The sequence below is a fragment of the Anomalospiza imberbis genome, chromosome 1 (genome assembly GCF_031753505.1).
Source record: "Anomalospiza imberbis isolate Cuckoo-Finch-1a 21T00152 chromosome 1, ASM3175350v1, whole genome shotgun sequence".
NCBI classification, from domain to species: domain Eukaryota; kingdom Metazoa; phylum Chordata; class Aves; order Passeriformes; family Viduidae; genus Anomalospiza; species Anomalospiza imberbis.
Genome location: NC_089681.1, coordinates 38,553,569 through 38,574,200, shown reverse-complemented (window position 1 = coordinate 38,574,200; position 20,632 = coordinate 38,553,569). Strand labels below are relative to the sequence as shown.

Genomic DNA, 20,632 nt, shown 5'->3' with positions numbered 1-20,632 from the left:
TGTGCGACAGCTTCAAGTGGAAAAGGCTAAGATATAAAGAACACTGTTGTAGCCCAGCAGTGAGATGTGGGTATGGTATGATTTCCTACTCTCTGGGCATAAGATTAAGTCACATCCACACTGACGAGACTGAACAAATATTCAAGCCAGAATTTAAGCAGAACGTTTCAGAATGGAGTGTGAACACAGTCAAAGAAATGACACAGTGTTAACACTATACAAACAAAATGCACTGGGATGTGTGCACTAAGCAAGCACTTGTGAATACTTGCTGGTCTGCATAAGAGTTAAATTTATTGCAAAATGACATCTGAAACTGATATTCACCAACTGCTCACCTAGTCTCACACCAAAGCAACTACTCTTTAAATTACACTGGGAGACCACAAGCACTACCTTAGCTCTCAATTGTGGGAAATCAGCTCAGGCTCTACTACAAGTAATTAACTGGGCACCACACTCCCACCTCTTCCTCAATTTCACCAGGAGTGAGATTAGGTCAAAAATGGTCCCCTGTGAAAGGTACTGCACACTGTCATCCATTGCAACAAAGCAATTTCGGGTATTAATGTGTCTAAACAAGCAGAAGTCGACCTAATGGAAGGCTAGGCATTTTAGCCAGCATGTGGGAGGAAGCAAAGGAGGGCCTCTCCTAAGGTACTTTGTTTTCCTAAGAAAAAATAACTTAGGCAAATACTTTTGTTCACTGCTGTATGCCTTCAACTAAGATACAAGTAAGCCCTTGTATATTACATAATATTTTTCATTTCCCATACAGGAAGCCTGATCACAGCTTATACAAGGAAGCATAGAAGCATTCCTCAGAATAAAAGCAGTCCCATTTTTAGGAAGTATGTTTACATAGGATTTCAAGCTGATTCTAAAACCCCAACTTGTCACAGATTTTATCTTAATTGCCTACTTAAATATTGTGCATTCGATCTCTGTGACACAATCAGGTTTTTATACTAGGCTAACTATAGCTATTTCTCATATTTAAATTTTAATCCATCCATTGTTGTTCTTAAACAAATAAACATTTAACAAATAAACAAACAGATTTTTTTATTAAATTAGGCTTTAAGACATTTAAATCAGCCTTAAAAAGCTGCAATCTTCTTGTAAAATGTTAAAACCTTGATAAATATGTTTCTTTTATTCTTCACTGAAGTTTGGAAGCTCAACTTTTTGAAATAGATCAGATCCTTTTTAAAAAGGGCATGATCACCTATTTGTCACAGCATCCAGCAGTTTCTTAAATTTAAGAGCTGAAAGTAAAAATTATTTGTGTATTATCTACATGTGTAAAAGTAATTTTCAAAGAGCAGCAATAGTGTCTGTATTGGAAAAGAAGTTCTCCAAAAACTACCTGTACCAAAAGGCTCGTAGGACTAAGCTTAAGTCTCCTTTACCGGTAAGTTTGAGAAATAAAAGTCTGTGTCTGTCGTTATGCATCATCTGGGAGGTCTTTTGGAAATGTAAACTTCAGCTAGAAGTTGAAAGCAGAATCTAAACATTCTCCACTACTGACCTAAGGAGAAAAGGCTCTTTTTAATCAGAACAGCAGTTCTCATTAATATGAAAGAAGTTAAAATTAAAGAATTAAGAGTTTGGATCAAGCAGCCTAAGCCTTTACTGAACAAACTTTTAACAGAAACCATCTATATTAACTAAGAATTTTAGCATTCTTGAGGAGAAATGGGCAGCTTATTTTCTGATAATTCAAATAACACACATATTTTAACCTTCTGAAAACTTTCAGGGGGATGCAGAGAACAACAGTGCAGATGGTTACATGTTCGGAGATAGAAGTTCATAACTTTTAGAGGTACAACAAATTGTCATTTTGATATCAAAGGACCTGTGTTCTGTTCTGTATGTACTGGATCGCAAACAACATTTTTCAATGCAGTTTTGCAGACCCTGCTGTACTTCACGTGCCACATGTTCTTCAAACTTGCTTAAGCAGATTCAAGTTCAAATGGTCTCTCCTCTCTCTGTAAATTACCACAAACCAAATAAGCACAAGCTGTTTGGAATGGCTGAAGAGCTTTCTGCAGGAAAGAGTGTGCTGCAAGGTAAAAAGACAAAGCTATTTCTGGAGTTGTAGAAAAAGTGCTGGTTTATATCTTGTGTTGAAAATGGAAATAACCAGTCAACCTACAATTTCTGTAAAACTCATTCCCTATGGCTCTGTCCAATGGAAAGAAAACCCAAACAAACAAAATAACAGGTACTGAAGGAAGAGGCTGCTTCTGTAGGCACAAACATCACATGATGAACAAGCCCTACATTAGAGAAAAATCTAGCATGCATCTTCAACACTGCTTGCAGAAATCAAGGACATTAAGTAACTGCTAAAAACTATACAAGGAAATGCTGCCTTCTTTTAAAAAGGTATAAGGAAATAATTACACAGATTAATAAAACACCGATATTCACAACCCACCTGAACTAAAACTGGTTTACATCCTCAGGAAAGAAGTCAAAAAACATTTCCTTTTTTCTCTTAAAAAGCAGAGAATGCCACACTGTCAAAGACAAACTGTTGCTGCACACAGATTTGTATCAACCTTCTTGTGCTTTCCATTCAGGGGATACAAAATATGAGGTCATGATTCCTGATAAACTGCTTACAGTTATCAGATGCCTATAAAATCAAGCTTTTTTTCCTACCTAATTTATTATGGAATCGCTAAAACTACAATAAGATGTAAAAGGTTTCAAGAAATTCCTGTGAGAAATGCTTAGGTTATTTTAGAAAAAAAATTGGATTTTTCTTCAGTTCACCTATGTTCACCAATATATATGGTAAATGCACCTTGAGTATAAGAACTGCATGAAAACAGTCTGAAAAAAACCCCCATGGAAACTGATGTGTGAGACCATTGTCCCCTTCCTACTTCCAATTATTATTATTTTATTTGTTTTAAATACCACCACTGACAAAACCCAATGCAAGATATAGTCCCCAAACCCACACCAAACTGCTTTGCTTTGCTGTGCATCCTTCCCAGCAGGTTTTCACACCTGCTTCTTCAGACAGAGGCATCTGGAGGCTACAAAAGCACAACTTGTACTTCTCCACCAGTCATGCTTATTTGTGTGACGTTTTTTCCAGATCTGGAAGTTTTTCAATTAGTGCTTTATGGTTCATGTTGATACTGGCTATAAGTCCGCCTTCATTGCCATCTGAGCCAGTGTAACTAATTTCTTCACCATTCAGGGTAGTCATGTGGCCACCCAGCGCTCTCAACACTGCATTTCCAGCACATATGTCCCACTTCTTAATGTAGGTGACATGGATATACACGTCAGCTTCTTCTTGATTCTTTTCAGGCACGTCAAGGAGGGCCAACACTTTATAACCTAGAAGAAATGGGCAGAGGAAAAAAAAAATTAACCAAGCTTTCCTGTCAAAACACATTAAAAGAACAAGACCAGACATTAAAATATAGTTCTGCTCGAATGTTTACTCATTCATTTCTCAATCTCTGTATCATGCTCAAGTCTATCTTTTTCTCCCTGACTTTTTATTGCAATAGAAGGAAGATGTATATACTGCTCTTTAATAAAGTAAATCAGCCCAGGGCATTCCCCTTTGTTATTCATTGTGCAGTACAAAGTAATTGCTCAAAACAGTATTCATTATTTTATGGAATTTTTTCAATTTTTCAACTCTTTGACCAATATTCTTGTTTCATTCATCTGTTCATTTCTTCATCTTCTTAAACAGAGTCAAGCCCTGGACAAGACCTGCTATAATCAGTTACAATCTCACTTTCTTTGTCATTTAGAGTCATTATCAAAAAGCAATGCAAGACCTTCTTGACTAAGCAATCTGTAAGGGAACTCTGGCTTTTCGCATTAAAGACACTGAAAGATATATTTCTGCAAAAATAAGTAAAAAAAACTTAGTGTCTCCCATTTATGTTCTGTCAGTAACATGTACAAGGACATAGCATAAGGAAAAAGTATTCTAAAATGTCTTTACATTGAGTTTTAGGCAGATAAAAATGGACTTTAGTGAGAGTAATTTTCTCTTTTGACATAAATGCAATAAACAGTACCAAACTTTAATGGCCTTTTTCTTAATTTTTTTTAATCAACCATACTAACAGCTAATTAGCAACCAACAGATTCTCTTCCATGATTCTGCCTGTGGTCACACAACCCTTTTTCTCCCACTGAGGCATCAGTGCCTTCCATGAACACACATCAGTGTGTTTCAATGAAAGGACCACAACATCATTGCTGGCCCAGGCTTAGACTCAGCAACACGCTGGCTTGTGAACAGCCTGAAGTCAGAACCAAGTTTGCAAGTAAGTTCCTAAACACAGAAAAAATATTGTCCTTATTGTCAAGTGTTTGCTTTCAGTGATGTGAAGATCAAAAGGCAAGAGTAAAAAGAGAAGACACCAGAGTACATCCTTTTGTCTAGTAACAGCAACACCATTAAAACATTCAGAAGCAATAAAATGGATATGATGCTTAAAGAACCAAACCTGCTCCACCAGCGGGGATTATCACAGTTTTATTTCCAAATGTCTGTCGTGCAACCTGCTCAACTTTTCCTGCATGGGAGCGGGACACAATAATCCTTGGAGTCTTCTCGTTGTAGGAGGAACGAGCTTTTACGTTTGACCCACCATCCACCATTGCCCAAGCTACAAGAGAAACAAAAATTCTACTAAGATTTACAAAAGACAATTTCTGTTAAGTGTGAGGATAAAAGGGTACTTACATAACAATATGTAATTGATACCTCGGACTTAATGTCTCTCACTACTGTAAAAGAGAAAGTTAGGGTCGACAGAGATTGGGGTGCATACAAGGGAAGAGAAAGAGGCCACACACACATTGGTGCCTATGGCATTATCCCAAGCCTGACTGTTCTTGTGTAATACTTCCAAAAAACAGAATAAGAAGGAAAAATCCCAGGTAGTTAATATTTAGAATTTGCAATTGGAAAGCCACCAAAGTTAAAAGGATGGCTCCTAGTCAGAAATACATCCAGTATTTCCTCAGACAATGTTTTTATGTAAGAACAAAAAGCCCCACTACCTTTTCAAGCAAATAGTAAAAATGCTATGGAGTCATTTTGTTCAGAAGGATAGTAATGCTAAAGAAGGAAATAGCTCAGGAGGATAGTGCTACAAAGAAAAATATTTGATGTTGTGTTTCAGAGAACAGAATTTAGAATCCACGACTTCCCACTTATTTCATCATGAAATTCAAAGCCAAAGCTTGGTAGGTGGTATCCCCTAACCATTAATCTGACATTTACTTAGTAAACTACCCAGCAATTTCATCTCAGTAGAGAACCAGATTGTTTGGCAACAGACTGAGCTCTGTGTAATAACAATGCTGACTGCCCTTTATTGCTTTGTATTTGTGTGGTAGTATTAGGAACAATCTGACTCAAAACGTATCAGTATTTCCAGCCTGGAAAATGAATACTTGTCACGCAGAATGACAGAATTCATTGCATCTCCTCTGATTCCATGTCTGAACATTGCATACTTCACTATTATCAAAGGAGATAAATTCTCAACATTACAATGCTAAAAACCCATTTCTTCAGATAGGCATTGACACTTAAAAAAACATGTTCCAAAATCTCCAAGATTCTTGAAGCATATTAGAATATAGTACATACTTAAGTGACTGGTAATTAAATTAATATTTATAGACAGCAAAATATTTAGCACAAAATGTTGAGTGTTTAGTGTTTTAGGGCCAAAAAAGGACAACAAATACAAAATGCATTTATTCAGACTTAGTTTTTGTTCCAGAGCTACTGCAAAACATCAGAACTCTAGAGGTCAGTATTGCCTAAGGGAAAATGTAAACAGCAATTCCTGTTTTAAATACACAATAAGACATGAATACTTAAACTACTCTGAAGCTTTCAGAGTTGCATGCAAATTGCCAAACATGCAGCAATGCTTGCTGATACATCATTAATACTAAAGAATTAATTACTTCACAGCTGTGGCATTAAAAACATGTCAGATAATCAATAAGGCTATGCCAGACAGTCTTGCCTGTTACATACAAACAGCTGCCATTAAGATCTTTATTCAATCTTTTTTTTATTCACACCGAATAAACAACAGCTCCTGGGTATATTATCACAGACCCAAGCTATTCTGCTAAATGAGCAAAGCACTCTTTTTGATAAAAACGAAAAGCACACATCAAACTGGTCAGTATTTGTAGGATTACTTTTTTTTGTTTGCTATAGGCACTCTGATTGAAGGGACCTTAGCTTTTCAAAATATTTTCAGTTAGCTTGTTCTAAATGCATAATTTTTATTTTAAACAAAGGTGGCATTTTCCTTTGTAGTTTTATAGCACAGAACACATCTATAGCTCTAACTGTGTGGTCTGCTGCAGTGCCCTTTTGCTGCTTGTACTATTTTTATCATTTATACCTAGAGATGTTCTCTCAAACATCAAATTTCAATTAATACTATGACTGGCTATCATGGAAATATGTGAAGGCATGAAGATACCTGTGTATGATGAGAAGGGCTTGTGGATCACACCTATTACTGGTTTACCATTTACAGCCACACAAACCATTGTTGTGACATACTGTCGAAGATCCTCTGTGGGCAAAACAAGAAAGGGAGCAAGTTTACAATCAGATGCTAAGAACACAAAAGGAGATTATTCAGATTATTCTCTGAAGACTAGTTTATATTCTGCCTCTTGCAGTTATGTAACTTTGATGTATCTTCAAATAACCTTTCAGTTTTCAAGACTTTGAAGACTTTTCAGGTTTCCAGCAATTTTCCCTGTTCAGTAGATGTAACCTATACTCCCACCAGATCTAATGCTAACAGCTGTGTCTTATGCAACATGTATTTTCATGGCAATCTGTGCCTCTCCATTCTCCCTTCTCTGCCTCACCTCCTATCCTCTATTGGCTCAAAAATGGTAATTCAAAAAACAAAGAACATCCACTGGAAAGGAAAATTGTATCAATTACACAGACACAAAAAAAACTTCCTATTTTTCTAGTTGTTCCTTAGTACTTATCAGCAAGAATTTTAGTTGGATTGCCTTGAACTGCTTATGTGACATCCTAAAATGTTTGAAAAGGGGGAAGACTGAATTATGCATGCTTTTTTGAAAAATGACAACAAAAATTTTCTTATATCAGGTTAATAGGATACTTAGTCTTCCCTTTAAATAAACAAAACCAAAAATCTAAGATACTTAGAGTTGCCATAGTAATGACTAAAATAAAGAAATGTGTATTTCCAGTACAATCCATAACTGACAGTAACCATTTATTATAGCAATTAGTTGCAAGAATACCAAAGTAATTTCAGAGTTGGAATATATAAAAGCAAATGTTGTAAGTTAAGAACTACAGAGATTTCATGATGCAATCTGTTCAATTAAATCATGCTAGCTTTGACATAAGCCACTTTAACAAGATATGTCCTTTTAAATACTATCTTGTCTCCAGTGTAAAAGGCAAACATCAGAATTACACACATGATTTGTCAACAAGAATCAGCTACCTGTGTACTCTTGTGTAGCATCTAACGGATCGATCCAGACAGTGACACTTTCTGCTGGCACCTCTTTAGGCTGTATTTTTTGCTTTATGTCTTCAGGAATACTGTGATCCCAGGAGACTGTCTCCTGATCAGCTGTATCAACACGCTCCTCAGAATTTATCTATGGTGAGACAACAAAAGTAGTTGCATTAATATATCAGATACAGTAACTGTGGCACTTGGGAAAATTACAGGTTTATTACACTTACATTTTATCTTCCTTAGTTCACCTCAAATGCAAGAATTTTTTCATTATTATGGGCACGTGACAAGCAATGCAAAACCACAATCCAGAATTTTACTGTGAACCACAGCACAGCTGGACACTGTTGCTTTGGCTGCAGGTACTACAGGCAGAACATTTGACTCTGGAGAATCATACAGTGCACAGACATTAGGGGGTCTAAAATTCAATTTATACAGACCAGTAGAAGCACATAGAAATGTAGAGATATACTATCACCAGATATCGTGCAGACTCTGCATGACTTGGACAAGAAGAAATCTTAGTATATATATTTCTGCTGCAGGCACTGAGTTACAAGTAGAAATTTAAGCAGCTCAGTTGAATTTAACTACTACACGACTGTCAGATGAATTTATTTCACAAACAAGTAACATCCCATACCCATTTTTAGGGTAGGTTGGGGTAAGGTCCTAAGATGGCCCATGAACATTTATTAACAGCAGTCAAAAGTCACATTTAAGCCTATTGTCACCTGCTACCCCGCTTAATGAACTTTACTCCACACCAGAGGGCGTTTCAGTACATCAAGCAGAGTTTGGCCCGTTAGAGGAACACACAGCACCAATCTGTTGAATGGAGCAACATACTGCAAAACCCAACACAATGTCCTTGTGACTGCAGTAGCACAGTATTTTTGGATGACCAGAGATGCAGTTGTCCCAAAAGTTGAAGGCAAGTGACATGGAAAGACAATGAAAATGAAGGAGCTATCAGACCACATTTTGAATGTGACAGACCTTATATGAGCAGGATTTTTAGATAACTCACATCATGACAAGAAAAGGCATCACACACCTCAACTGTAACAGGGTATTAGCCAAGGGTAAAGGGCCATTTTCTCCAAGAGAACTAAAAACGAAAAAGGAAGCAGAACTGCAGCAACTCCAGCCATACATCATAGCTGTCTTCTCACATAAAAGCAGTATTTGAAGCATTACATGCCAAACATAGAGCTCTTGAAGTTGCTGTGACATTTACAAATTAAACATCTGTCACTATACAATAAACCTGATGATTGCATTTTCCCCTAGGGAAAACAGTCCTGCAAAGTCAAGATGAGTAGTTCCACAGACTTGGCAGTCTCAACATAGCCCCTGGGCAGTCTAAGTTCCACTACAGCACATGACATACCATCATATAAAAAAACATTTCCTCAACAGAAGAAAGGGGCCTCCACAAAGTTAAAGGGTTGGAACCAATGCTCAAAAGGAAGACTATCTTGTTAAACCTATTGTTACAGTACACTAGAATGTAAAGTCTGAAACTATCTGAAAGGTACTGTTTTCAGAGAAACACCACCTACACTAGCTCATATTTTGTAGCAACGGCCATGACACTGCAGCCTTTATAATGCTTGTGAGGAGTCTCTCTCAACAGACATGATTATTCCACTAGAAAAAAACTGGGGAAAGAGTAAAAAGGTTGCATAAACATCTGGAGAAAGTGAAAAAAAACCCAGGAAAAAAAAAACCCAAAGCAGGTCATTTGTTCTTCCATTCATATGACCATTTACTCTGTAGCTTTAGCTGAATACTTGACTGAGAGGGGCTCAGTAACCTTCAAAACTTCTTTTATTCTTCCTGTTTCTTTTTTTTTGTGTGTGTTAATGAAGAAGAATATACCTGAAAAACATGCCTCTGTGTTAATTACATGTTGCTATTTGTCATTCTTATTTGCTGGCACCCTCCAGAGGCCACGACCTTATACTTGAAACTTTTCTCAAGTAATATGGATATAAAGTTCACAGCAATCCCAAATCCTGACTTATAAATTAGGAGTAGCTATGGTAGAAAGACAATCACAAGGCCAAATATTTCAGGCACTAGACCTTATTTAAGATGCTCTGGGGTTAATTGCCATTGCCTAACAGCTGTAAAGTGTAAAAGCCCATCTGGGGAAGTTCTGGAAGCTGAACACTGACATGAAGGTTAACTACATTTTGGCAATCTTCCCCAGTTATACTTGAAGCAAAAGCCCTCCTCACAAAGAGCTGCATCAAACACAGAGGTTTAACAAAATATATGTAAATCAGTGCATGGAATACTGCTGAAAAGTTAAAAAAAAACCCCACAAACAAAATACAAAACAAACAAAAAAACCCCCACAATATTTCCTAAGCAAAGCAGTCTGTCTGCAGCTCCCCAGAGCTTCCCCAAAACCAGCCTGTAAGGTGCAGGAATTCCATAACAAATGAGGGATGCTGCTCATGGGAGCCAGCAGCTGAGGTCCAACACCAATACCAGATCACTCCACGGTGTGCCTTCCAAAACAGTCAGGTGTTTCCAGCCTTCAGAAACCTCTGCACAGAGAACACTCCTGTCCAGCACACTGGTGGTGGAACACAGATCTGCTCAGGAACATAGGAAGCAACTGCAGTGTACCATGAACTTGTCTGGATAAATGCAGTGCTCTGAACAGCCAATAGTCCTGGCCACCCAAAGACTTCAGGGTAGCTCACAGTGGCTCTTCGTCCTGTGCTGGTTTAGTCCCTAACAGCACTTCATGTGGTCTTTGTGGCAGCTTATCACCCAAAAAGCCTGCCTGAATACTAGCTGGCTGTCCCTGGCATGGTGCACAACTTCAGGTTTTTTCCTGACCTGAAAGACTGGAACACAACTGTTGTTTTGTCTTGAATTCACCCATCGAAGGTAAGTTAAAGTGAAAAAATATATGCAAACACACGTCCTCTGAAATCCAAATCTTAGTGCTGTTTTATTAGAAAATAAAACATGAACAACACAAACACTATCACACCTGTATTATAAAAATACCAATTAAGCTACTCAAACAGAAAAAAACCCCCACCAAAACCCCCCCAAACAAAACACAAAAAACAAAGTACACCCACACCGCCTCCAGAGTTCAGGTAACAGGAAAAGCTAACATTTACCAGTCAGAATATGAACATAAGAGTATTCCAGGTATTACCTTTCAAAAACAGAGATTGGAACAGGTTGCCTAGAGATGTAATAGATGCTCTATCCGTCAAGTGCTCCAGGTCAGGTTGGATGGAGCTCTGAGCAACCTGATTGAGTTGAAGATGTCTCAGCTCATTGCAAGGAGGTTGGGCTAGATGGCCTTTAAAGATCTCTTTGAACCCACACTAATCTGATTCTATGACTCAATGGATAAGTCTATTGATTTGAATGGGACCAAGGAAATGAAAAGCCTGGAGGCCTGCAAGCCTGGAGTGTGCACAGGGGAATATCAGTAAAACATTAATAGGCGATTGTTTTTGTCTTGCTGGTGCCCGACCAATTTGTTGCTGCATGACCTATAGAACCACTTCACCAGTGGTTATGAGCATACCCAAGACTCAACTTTACCACCTGTATCCACCTGACATGAGATGGAGGACAGAAGTGGAGAGACAAAGTAAATGCAAACATTTGCAAACAATAAACCAACAGCCATTTCAACACCATCTATCTGAGTGACTGAGAGATGTCCTCTGTGGAAGGTGGAAGATACTTTATAATTACATATACCTTCTGTACTAATGTCTAGAGCAACCACTAAGAGTTCATGTTCATGTCTGTCCAACCTGGTGGCCTTTTTGATAGAGTGACTGCAATAGTTGACAAGGGTGCCAAGATCAGCTCGTGTCACCTACCTAGACTTCTGTAAGGCTTTTGATAGGGTCCCACACAACACCATTATCTCCAAATTGGAGAGACATGGATTTAAAGATTATTCAGTGGATAAAGAATTGGATGGATGGACACAGACAGGAAGTCTGGGTCAACAACTTGTACGTCCATGTGGAGGCCAGTGATGGTCTCCCTCAAGGCTCCATTTTGGGACTGGTGCTCTTTCAAATCTTCATCAATGACAATAGTAAGACCAAATGGACCCTCAGCAAGTTTGCAGATGACATGAAGCCAAGCAGCGCACTTAACACAGCAGAAGGAAGGGATACTGTCCTGAATAACCAGACAAACGTGAGAAGCTGGTTCATGAGAACCTCTTTAAATTCAACAAGTTCAAGTGCAAGATACTGCAGCTGGTTTGGGGTAATCCCAGGCATGAGTACAGACTTGGGGAACCCACTGAGAACAGCATAACAGAGAAAGACTTGGGGTTTATCATGGCTGTGATCATGGCTCACAGCCCAGACAGGTAACTACCTCCTGGGATGCATCAAAACAGCAGCATGGCCAGCAGATGAGGAAGCAATTCTCCCCCTCTCTCTACCCTGGTGAGACCCCACCTGGAGTGCTGCAACCAGGTATGGAGTCCTCAGCACAATAATGATGTGGACCTGTTAGAGTGGGCCCAGAGAAGGGCCACAAAGATGATGAGAGGGATGAACACCTCTCCTATGAAGATATGCTGAGAGATGGGTTTATTCAGCCTGAAGAGAGAGAAGGCTCCTGGGAGACCTTAAGGCAACCTTCCACTGCTTAAATGGTGCTTACAAAAAAAAAGAGGGAGAATAACTTTTTACATGGACAGATAGGGATAGGACAAGGAGAAATAATATCAAACTAAAAGAGGAGAGATTTGCCTTAGATTTTAGGAAGAAATTCTTTACTGTGAGGGTGGTGAGCCACTGGAGCATGCTGCCTGGAAAAGTTGTGAATGCCTCATCTGTCAAAGTGTTCAAGACCAGACTGGATAGGGCTTTGAGCAGCTTGGTATAGTGAAAAGCATTCCTGCCCATGACAGAATAGTCAGAACAAGATGATTTCTAAGGTCCCTTCCAACAAAAGTAATTTTATAACTCCACAATACCCACAACTACACATGTTGGAAGGTATACTGACCTATGAGGTAGCTGCATGGCACTGTAACTGATTTGCTCTTATGTGACTGTGCTTCAGAGATGTCCCAACTCAGAGGAGAGGGGCTCAACCAGCAGTCTTCGGGATTTCCCCCACTTAGAGATCCCTTCAACCACTGCTGCTGCACTGCATCCAAGCGCAACCCTATACTCACTGTGCTACAGGACAGACTGTTTTACCTCCATTGGCTCTGCTTCTCTGTTTTTCTCCTCAAATGTATCAGAGGTGAAAGTTGTATCAGCTTCTCACAGCATCTCTACATACACAAATCCTGTGAAGGAATCAGATGCCACAACCTCTGAATGTAAACATCCACTAGACAAGTAAGGACATATCAATATGCTCAACAGGAGAGCACTCTCCAGGACAGCAAAAAGCACTCAAAGCATCCTTATTTCCAGTATCTGAGAAAAATATTTAACCTACCCTGATTACAAAAAAAGGCTCCAAATCTGTTACAGAGGGAGGGGTGTGCTTTCACACCAAGATCACACCAAGACTTAGCTCAGCTGCATCCAGGACCAGTCATGATCCCTTCCTTCCCACTTTCAAATTGGGATAGTGAATAGCAGTTTTCACTATGAATGAAAACCGCTTCTTGAAAGCTTGGGTTAATTAACTCTGAAAAGAATGCAAACTGGGAAATCAAAGTACTACCTCTTTTTGTAAATGTAAAACGCCTTTAAGCTTTAAAAATTTTGAATAGTAGCCTTACCTGCAGAGTAAAAAAAAAAAAACAAAAAAAACCCCAATTTTATTCAATACACTGATATTTTTAAAGCCAGCTGCTTGCTTCTGAAAAGGTTCTTTTCCTCCTTAGATTACCATAACATATTAGAAAGGAAAAATAAGGTGATAATTTTACAGGTGATGTTCATGCCTCTCAAAAATGTTCCTCTTGCCAAGGTTCAATTTACATAGCTTTAGCAAGGCAGATTTTGTTATGAATGGAAAGAAGACCTTGTAGAATCATATGGTTTTCTAAAAAAAAAAAAAAAACTTATTAAAAGGTAATTAAGTTTAGAAACTATAAGTTTGAAGTCCTAACTTTTAATTAAGCTTAAAACTATAAAGTATATTTTTATATAAATGTGTAAGGTATAAAATCATACAAATGTATAAAATAATGAGAGGCATAAAACCCTCTGGTCTCATGTTGCCTTTGATTTGATCAAAAAACAACAAGTATTTCTGTAATTATACCACAACACTGAAAAAGAACACATGCCTTTTTCAAGGCACCTAAGTCAAGGCAGACAGAGGTTTTCCTCTATCATCAACTACATCTTTGTTTATTTTAGCCACAAGAAGTTACTAAATGCAGGAACAAGATGACAGAATATGCAAAGAAGAATCTGGACAAGTCTAAATGTCAAGAAGCTCAATTAGTGCTTATCAAAACTCATTAAGTGACTTTGGCCATGAAGCCAGCAGGAAGCAGACTGAAACAAACAGGATTTAATAAATGATACAGATATATCCAATGAAAACTCTGCTTCTACAGACTTACAATGAATAGTGGTTGGTGAAAACAACTAAAGTGGAATTGAGGGAACCAGCACGGATCACAGGATTCACTGTTTTCACCAGTAATGTGCAGAAACAACTAGAATTTTAGACCAGGAAAATAAAGTCACTTGCTCATTAGCTCACACAAGTGGTTTCAGTAGATGGCAAAATTTCCATTACAGTTCTATAAAGACCCAAGTCTAGCAAAGAGAAAGAGATGACTTGCTTGTCACAAGAGTTGTAAAACTTCATTTTAAGAAAACATCCAAATAAAGACAGATTAGAAATCTACCAATAAAATAGATAATACCCAAAAACCATCCACTGTAGTGAGTGGTTACACTAAGAAATTCAGCTGTCCAGATGCTCAGATGATAGATTAAAGACCCGCAGTGTACAAACAAGCCAAATGAACTATTTGTAATTGCATTTGAAAGGACAATCACAGAACTCATTAGCATAAAGTTACAGTCTAACTTCATTTTTATTCAGAGAGAGTGGGCATAAGTCATCTGGCATCATTCGGAACCCATGTTAGGACATGCATCCAGACAACATCTATTATTGAGATTTCAGATCAACATTCACACTTGTTTTACTTAGAAACTCACTGGCAGTGGGTTCTGCAAAGATCATCTGGGTCAGAAGAACATTAATTTTATTAAAAGCCCTAAGAGCTGAGGAGGCTATCTCACAATATGAAAAGACAGATTACTGAACCTACTCACTAAAGTGCAATACCTCTAAAGTTTAAGTAGTATTTCCTTTTATAACCTATTTTAAATATCTATCTTTCACAAAGAATCAGTATCAGTTGCAGAGCTTGCCATCTCAGATGAAATTCCAGGTTTTTAGGTATAGTAGTTGGCACTGTGATCAGAAGCCTGTAAACAGTGAGTTGAAACCTAGACAGTACTTCAGATAGCCTGATAAAAAAGGAATGCTTGGAGTCATTAATCCTCAGAAGTCAGATTAATTTAGAAGAAAATCAAAGTGACATGTTTTTAAAGTTTCATTTCAAGTGCTGATTCCAGCATTATTATGCATAAGCTTGAATTGTGGTATTTATCACCAGTCTTAACTGGGAAAGAGACATAGGAACATTTGGATTTGGAATAGTGACAAGACTCACAAAAAGATGCTCAAAGAGAAAGACTGGGACAGAAGAAGACTTGATTTCCACCACAGTCACAATATAAAAAATAGGGAGCAAACAAGATGAAACCCTATTCAGTATTCACACTAGAAAACAAGAGATTTAGCTGGTGCAACTCTAGAACAAAAATAAGCAAAACCAGCTCAAAATGAAAATGTAGGGCAGAATACAATCTGACCAGTAAGATTGAAGTCTGCATCCTGTGAAAATAACTCTAGTGTAGTACAGCAGTGAAATAGCAGAATTGTGTGGGTCACTTTAAAATTGGCTTTTCCAGTCAGAGGACAAGAGGTAATCTGGTCAAAGTGCAAGTTTAAGTCTGTCAATCATTCCTGCCTTTGTGATCAAGTAGGGTTGCTCCTTCCAATGTGCTGGAGATGGGCTGTAGTGGGAAGTGAACCAGCATATTCCTAAATAACCTTTCTTTTAAATAACTTTTATTTTAAATTTTTACTTGAGATGCAATCAGTTATCAAGATCCTGACATTGATCCCTGGACAGGCCACATTCAAAGAGTAAGACCCTAAGGCATGATGCTGAGAGGGATCTTTTAGCAGGTAATGCTGCTGAAAATTATGAGATCATTTCTTCACAGAAGTTCTTCTGAGCAGAACATACCAGTGTTTCTGGCTAGTCTATCACCGAATTTGGAAAGAATGCCTCCCCAGTCCACTCCCACCTCAGCAGCAGGGCTGGGTCAGGCACCTCATTAATCTCCTCACCTAATTCCCACCCCAGTCCTTATCACACCACCACTGTGCCAGCACAGTGCCACCACAGCACAGCACAATTAAGTGCTACATGGAGAACCAACCAGGAAAGAAGTAACCCAGGAAAGATAAAATAAATAAAAAATGAAAGCAGAAGAGGGGATGATTACAGCTGGATCAGAGCTTTAACTCTTTTTTAGCATGACGAATGAGGACAATATATTGGTAATGCAGGAGTGGTAACACCTCAAGCCTGTAGCTGCAGTTGAGAACTTCACCAAGAGAAAGCGATGCATATGTTTTAGCATTAAGTATATTTTTAAAATCAACTGTAGAAAGATGCTTCATGGAATACACATGCAAATATTTACTGCTGGATGTTGAGTGCAATCACACAACACTGAGTAGCAGTAAGTGACTTGCCCCTTTGTCCCTTATCTTTTTCAGGCCTATTTCTGAGGGATATAAGAACACCACCACTAAATCTAAACTAAATCTACACAGTGAGAAAACACAATTGAGCCACTCCTACCTAGGTCTTACCTAACATAGCCTTGAGAAGACTGAACTGATGCAAATGCATCTATTTATATCAAACAGAGCAGTTGATGTCAGCAGTGGAGTTCCTCTTCCTCTGTAGAGACAATACCTTTACTCAAGAGAACAAAGGCAAACACTTTCTGTGGGATTTTTTCCCCTCAGATTTTGAAAAGGCTTTTTATATAAATCCCAACTCTTAGTATTATAAGACTTCCAGATTTATTTCAGCTTCTGCATGTGAGAAGCCTAACTCTTCTATCTTCTCTTAATAACCACACTTTAAGAGATTCAGATCTGCTTCAGAAAGACTGTTTACATGCTTTCCCTTTTTATATCCAGCAGCACAAAACAAGGAACACAACGCTGTTCACTGACTTAAGTTTATTTCAGCCGAATGACTATTTCCCAAGGTTATTTTGAAATATTGGAAAGCCACAGTTATTCTTAGAGAATCAAAGAGTAATAGAACGGTTTGGGCTGGAAGGTACCTTCCAGATCTCACTCCAACCTCCCTGCCATGGGTTGGGACACCCGCTACTAAACCAGGTTGCTCAAGGCTTTATCCGGCCTGACCTTGAACACTTCTAGGGAGCAGTCATCCACAACTTCTCTGGGCAACTTGGTCCAGTACCTCACCACTCCCACAGAAAAATATTTTGTCCCAATGTCCGATCTAAACCTGCCCTCTTCCAGTTGAAAGACCTTCCCCCTCGTCCTGTCAACACATGTCCTTGTACAAAGAGCCTCTCCAGGTCTCCTACAGCCCCCTTCAGGTACTGAAAGGCTCTGTAATGTCTCACAGGAGCCTTCTCTTGTCCAGACTGAACAAATCCACTTTCTTTGCTTTACAGGCATATTTTAGCACCTGTTTTTTGTTCTTGTTAATCTTCTTCCTGGATGCAGCATTTGGCAACAATTTAAATCCTGAGGTACTCCTGTTAAGCTCAAGAACTTCAGGATGTGAGAAAATCAGCATTTTGCATAAGCTTACTCTTGGAATTATTGTCATTTTTGTTTGACAGTTTTTATTAGCATCATCTTCTCTAGCAAGGAAAGCAGAGGAGGTTTACTTGACTTCAGCAACATCTTTTACCCTGGAGCGTCACTCTGTACAGGGGGATAAAGAAGATATAAAGAAGATATTTCTTACATGATGCAATTTATACTGCCTCAGAAAATCCTCTATAATCCTTATATTCCCACCAAGACTCAGCAGGTCTGTTCTATGAATGAGCTGCAGTTTTGGATGGGTTGCTCTGAAGTTATACTTGAAGGATTAGTAGATTGAGATAATACCTTGCCTTCACACCCGAGAAGCACAGATAGTATGTATATAGTAGTAAAATAAAGCTTTTATTTTAGTTTGGGCAAATGTTTATGAATGCATCTTCATCACAGACTTTGAGAGACAAAATGTCTTATGAGTGTATTTTCAGCTTAGTGAGTATTTTCTAAACACCACATGAGGTAAGCTGTTATTATCCCCATGGTGTTCTTAGAATACTTAATGTCCCACAGCTGATCTGTCAGACTGAATAACTCCAGATCACCTGAAAAATTTGTCAAGTACGCTCATCTCAGATATCCTCAGTGCTCAAGCTCAGTCAATCTAAGGAGGAGTTGGGAAAAAGAAAAGACATATGCCTGGTATTTTCCAGTTCCACAGACTTGTACACACATTTTCAGTTTCATACTGCCTTTGAGAACACATCTGCACTTTCGAAAGTACCTTCTAGTCTTAAAGATTAGCAGCACACATCACCTGTGAGAAAAATAAAAGGGAGTACCAAAGTTTTTAAAAAGTAGACGTTCAAAGTTAACACCCTCTGCCAGAAAGACACAAGTCAGACTGTCACTGCTAAGAATCCCAGGCTCCAGAGCAGAGTTTACATGTGACCACAGAGCAGGCAATACACAGTTCCCTGTGTTCTTCAAGCCCAGACAGAACCCCCAGCCTTCCCTAGAAGCACAGGCAACTCTTACATCGAGATTAATGAAGTCTCTCCATCTGTGAAAGGGGAGAAAGCATAGAGGTTTCAAGCCAGCTAAGCTGTAAAGCCAAGATCTCTAAGGGTACTGAATAATGCAAGAGAACAGGAGTCAATACTTTTTCTCCCTTTAACACTGGGCCTGTAAAGGTGCCTTGTCACCGACAGATAATCCAGGAAATCTTCAAAACAGAACCTGCATAACCTTTCTGTAGAGGAAGATTAGTCACATCTCAAGTTCATTTCAAACATTGAAGAACTTATTGTTTCCTCTAGATTTCATATTCAATAAGTTCTTTACAACACTTTAAAACCCCACCAAAACAAACAAAAAAAAACCACCAAAGAAGCCAACAAACAAAAAACTACACACTTTTCTGTGGAACATTCAAAACAGCTACTGAAAATTGAATAGTAACTCAATAACAAAAAAACAGACTTAGCTACTTTTTTTCTCAACTCATCCAGCAGAAGCACACAATCACCACCTCTCAGATCCAAATTTAGGGCTTTCTATCCATTTCAAATGGCCATGAAAAGTGAAGGAACTTAAAAAGACAGAAGTTCCCGTTGATTGAAGTGAAAGCAGAAACAATGCCAACAAACCCCCAAAATCCTCTAAATATAGTTCAAAGGTTAGGGTGCGACCTCAAGAGATAGCCCCAGATTTCAGAAGTGAAGGAGAGCAGGAAGGGGTGTACCCCTCTGAAAGCAAAGTAAACTCATTTTGCTCAGGTAGGCAGTGATCCACAGTATTGACACAGCTACGCTTATCTGCTGTCCCACAGCTACAAGCGCTAAACACTCGGTCATTGCAGCGCTGCAGTCCTTAAGCCTCGAATTCTCAGTCGCTGCTCCCGCTCCTGGCTCTCTCCCTAACTTGACGGCAGGAAGGACAACTGGCAGGAAGGATAACTACCAAAACAACGGCATTCTTAATCTCTGCATCTTTACCGTAGGCGGAATTTGCGCTGTGCAATTATCCTGTATCTTTAACCACAGAGCTCGCGATCCACAACAGCGAGACCCGCTGTCCCCCCCAACCCTCCGTGCCCGTAGTGTTTGATACTGTTTCACCTCGCGTGGCTACGCTTGCAACACGCTCCAACTCTTTCCCCTGCAACCCAACACCCACGGCGAGGAGCGTGAGGTGGCACTGCCACAAATTCAGCGGGAGGGGAAGGAAGGGCGCAGACGGGGGCAGCGCTTCCCGCCCGCGGTTACAGAGCGGAGAGCCGCCGGTGCGGAGCGGCCCAGCGCCGGGGCTCCACACCGGGGTCCCAGCGCCGGGCCCGCGGCAGCCCCCGCCCCACGGAGGGCGCCCGGCACCCACCTGCACGGCGGGGAAGGCGCCCTTGAGCAGGTAGAACATCCTGCGGTTGGAGAGGAGGTCGCCGGTGGTCAGCTGCTCCTCGGCCCCCTCCCGCGTCTTCCCCTTCGCCTTGGCGTTGAGGACGTTCCCCTCGCGGACCCGCTTCACCTCCTCCCCGCCCCTGACGGCGGCCAGCACGGACACGGCCAGCAGCTCCCGCAGGTCCACGGCGCCGCCGGGCGCAGAGCCGTGGGGCGTCTCGGGCCCGCCGGCCGCCGGCTCGCTCAGCATGAAGAAGGCGAAGCGGCCGGCCAGGAAGCCGGAGTAGAGGTGGTAGAGGACGCCCAGCCCCAGCAGGCAGAACACGGCCATGCCGAGCGGCGAGAGGCGGATGCCCATGGGGGCCATGGCCGCGGGGCGGGCGGGTGGCGGGGCCGGGCAGTCACCACAATCCCATGGCACGGCCGGGGCGCTCCGCTCCGCTGCTGCGGCGGCGCCGGGCCGGCTCCACGCTCGCGGCCGGGAGGCAGCGCCGTCTGTATCCGGGTCAGGCGGAGGCGGGGCCGCCGCGCGCACTGGGCACGTCCCGCTGCCCCGCGGCCGCCGCGCTCCCGGCTCCGCGCCTCCCGGCGGGAGCAGCGGCGCTCCTGCCGCGACCTGCCGCGCTCATCCGTGGCAGCGCACGCTGCCCACCGCCCGCTGGTTCTCCTGAGCTCTGTGGCTGCGGGTGATTTTTTTCCTCATCTCCTTCTAGGCAGCAGATGCGCCAGGAGCCCGCCGTGGTGGGGCCGAGGGAGCTGCTCCACCAG

At 40.6% G+C, this 20,632-nt stretch overlaps 1 protein-coding gene across 1 annotated transcript; it reads right to left on the bottom strand.

The window, feature by feature from the left end:
- Positions 1 to 2,794: 2,794 nt before the first annotated feature.
- BPNT2 (3'(2'), 5'-bisphosphate nucleotidase 2) lies at positions 2,795 to 20,376 on the bottom strand. Its single transcript, XM_068188352.1, has 5 exons — positions 19,845 to 20,376; positions 7,539 to 7,698; positions 6,519 to 6,614; positions 4,506 to 4,667; positions 2,795 to 3,369 (listed from the first exon to the last, which is right to left on the bottom strand). Exons 1-5 carry the CDS (start codon positions 20,229 to 20,231, stop codon positions 3,098 to 3,100), a joined length of 1,077 nt encoding a protein of 358 aa, XP_068044453.1. The 5' UTR covers positions 20,232 to 20,376; the 3' UTR covers positions 2,795 to 3,097.
- Positions 20,377 to 20,632: the final 256 nt, after the last annotated feature.

Coding starts and splice junctions, on each gene's coding strand:
- BPNT2 (XM_068188352.1), bottom strand. CDS start 20,231: ATGGCCCCCATGGGCATCCGCCTCTCGCCGCTCGGCATGGCCGTGTTC. Junction 7,699..19,844: donor GCGCCTTCCCCGCCGTGCAG/GTGGGTGCCGGG, acceptor GTCTCACCATAG/ATAAATTCTGAGGAGCGTGT. Junction 4,668..6,518: donor GCCCTTCTCATCATACACAG/GTATCTTCATGC, acceptor TTTCTCTTGTAG/CTTGGGCAATGGTGGATGGT.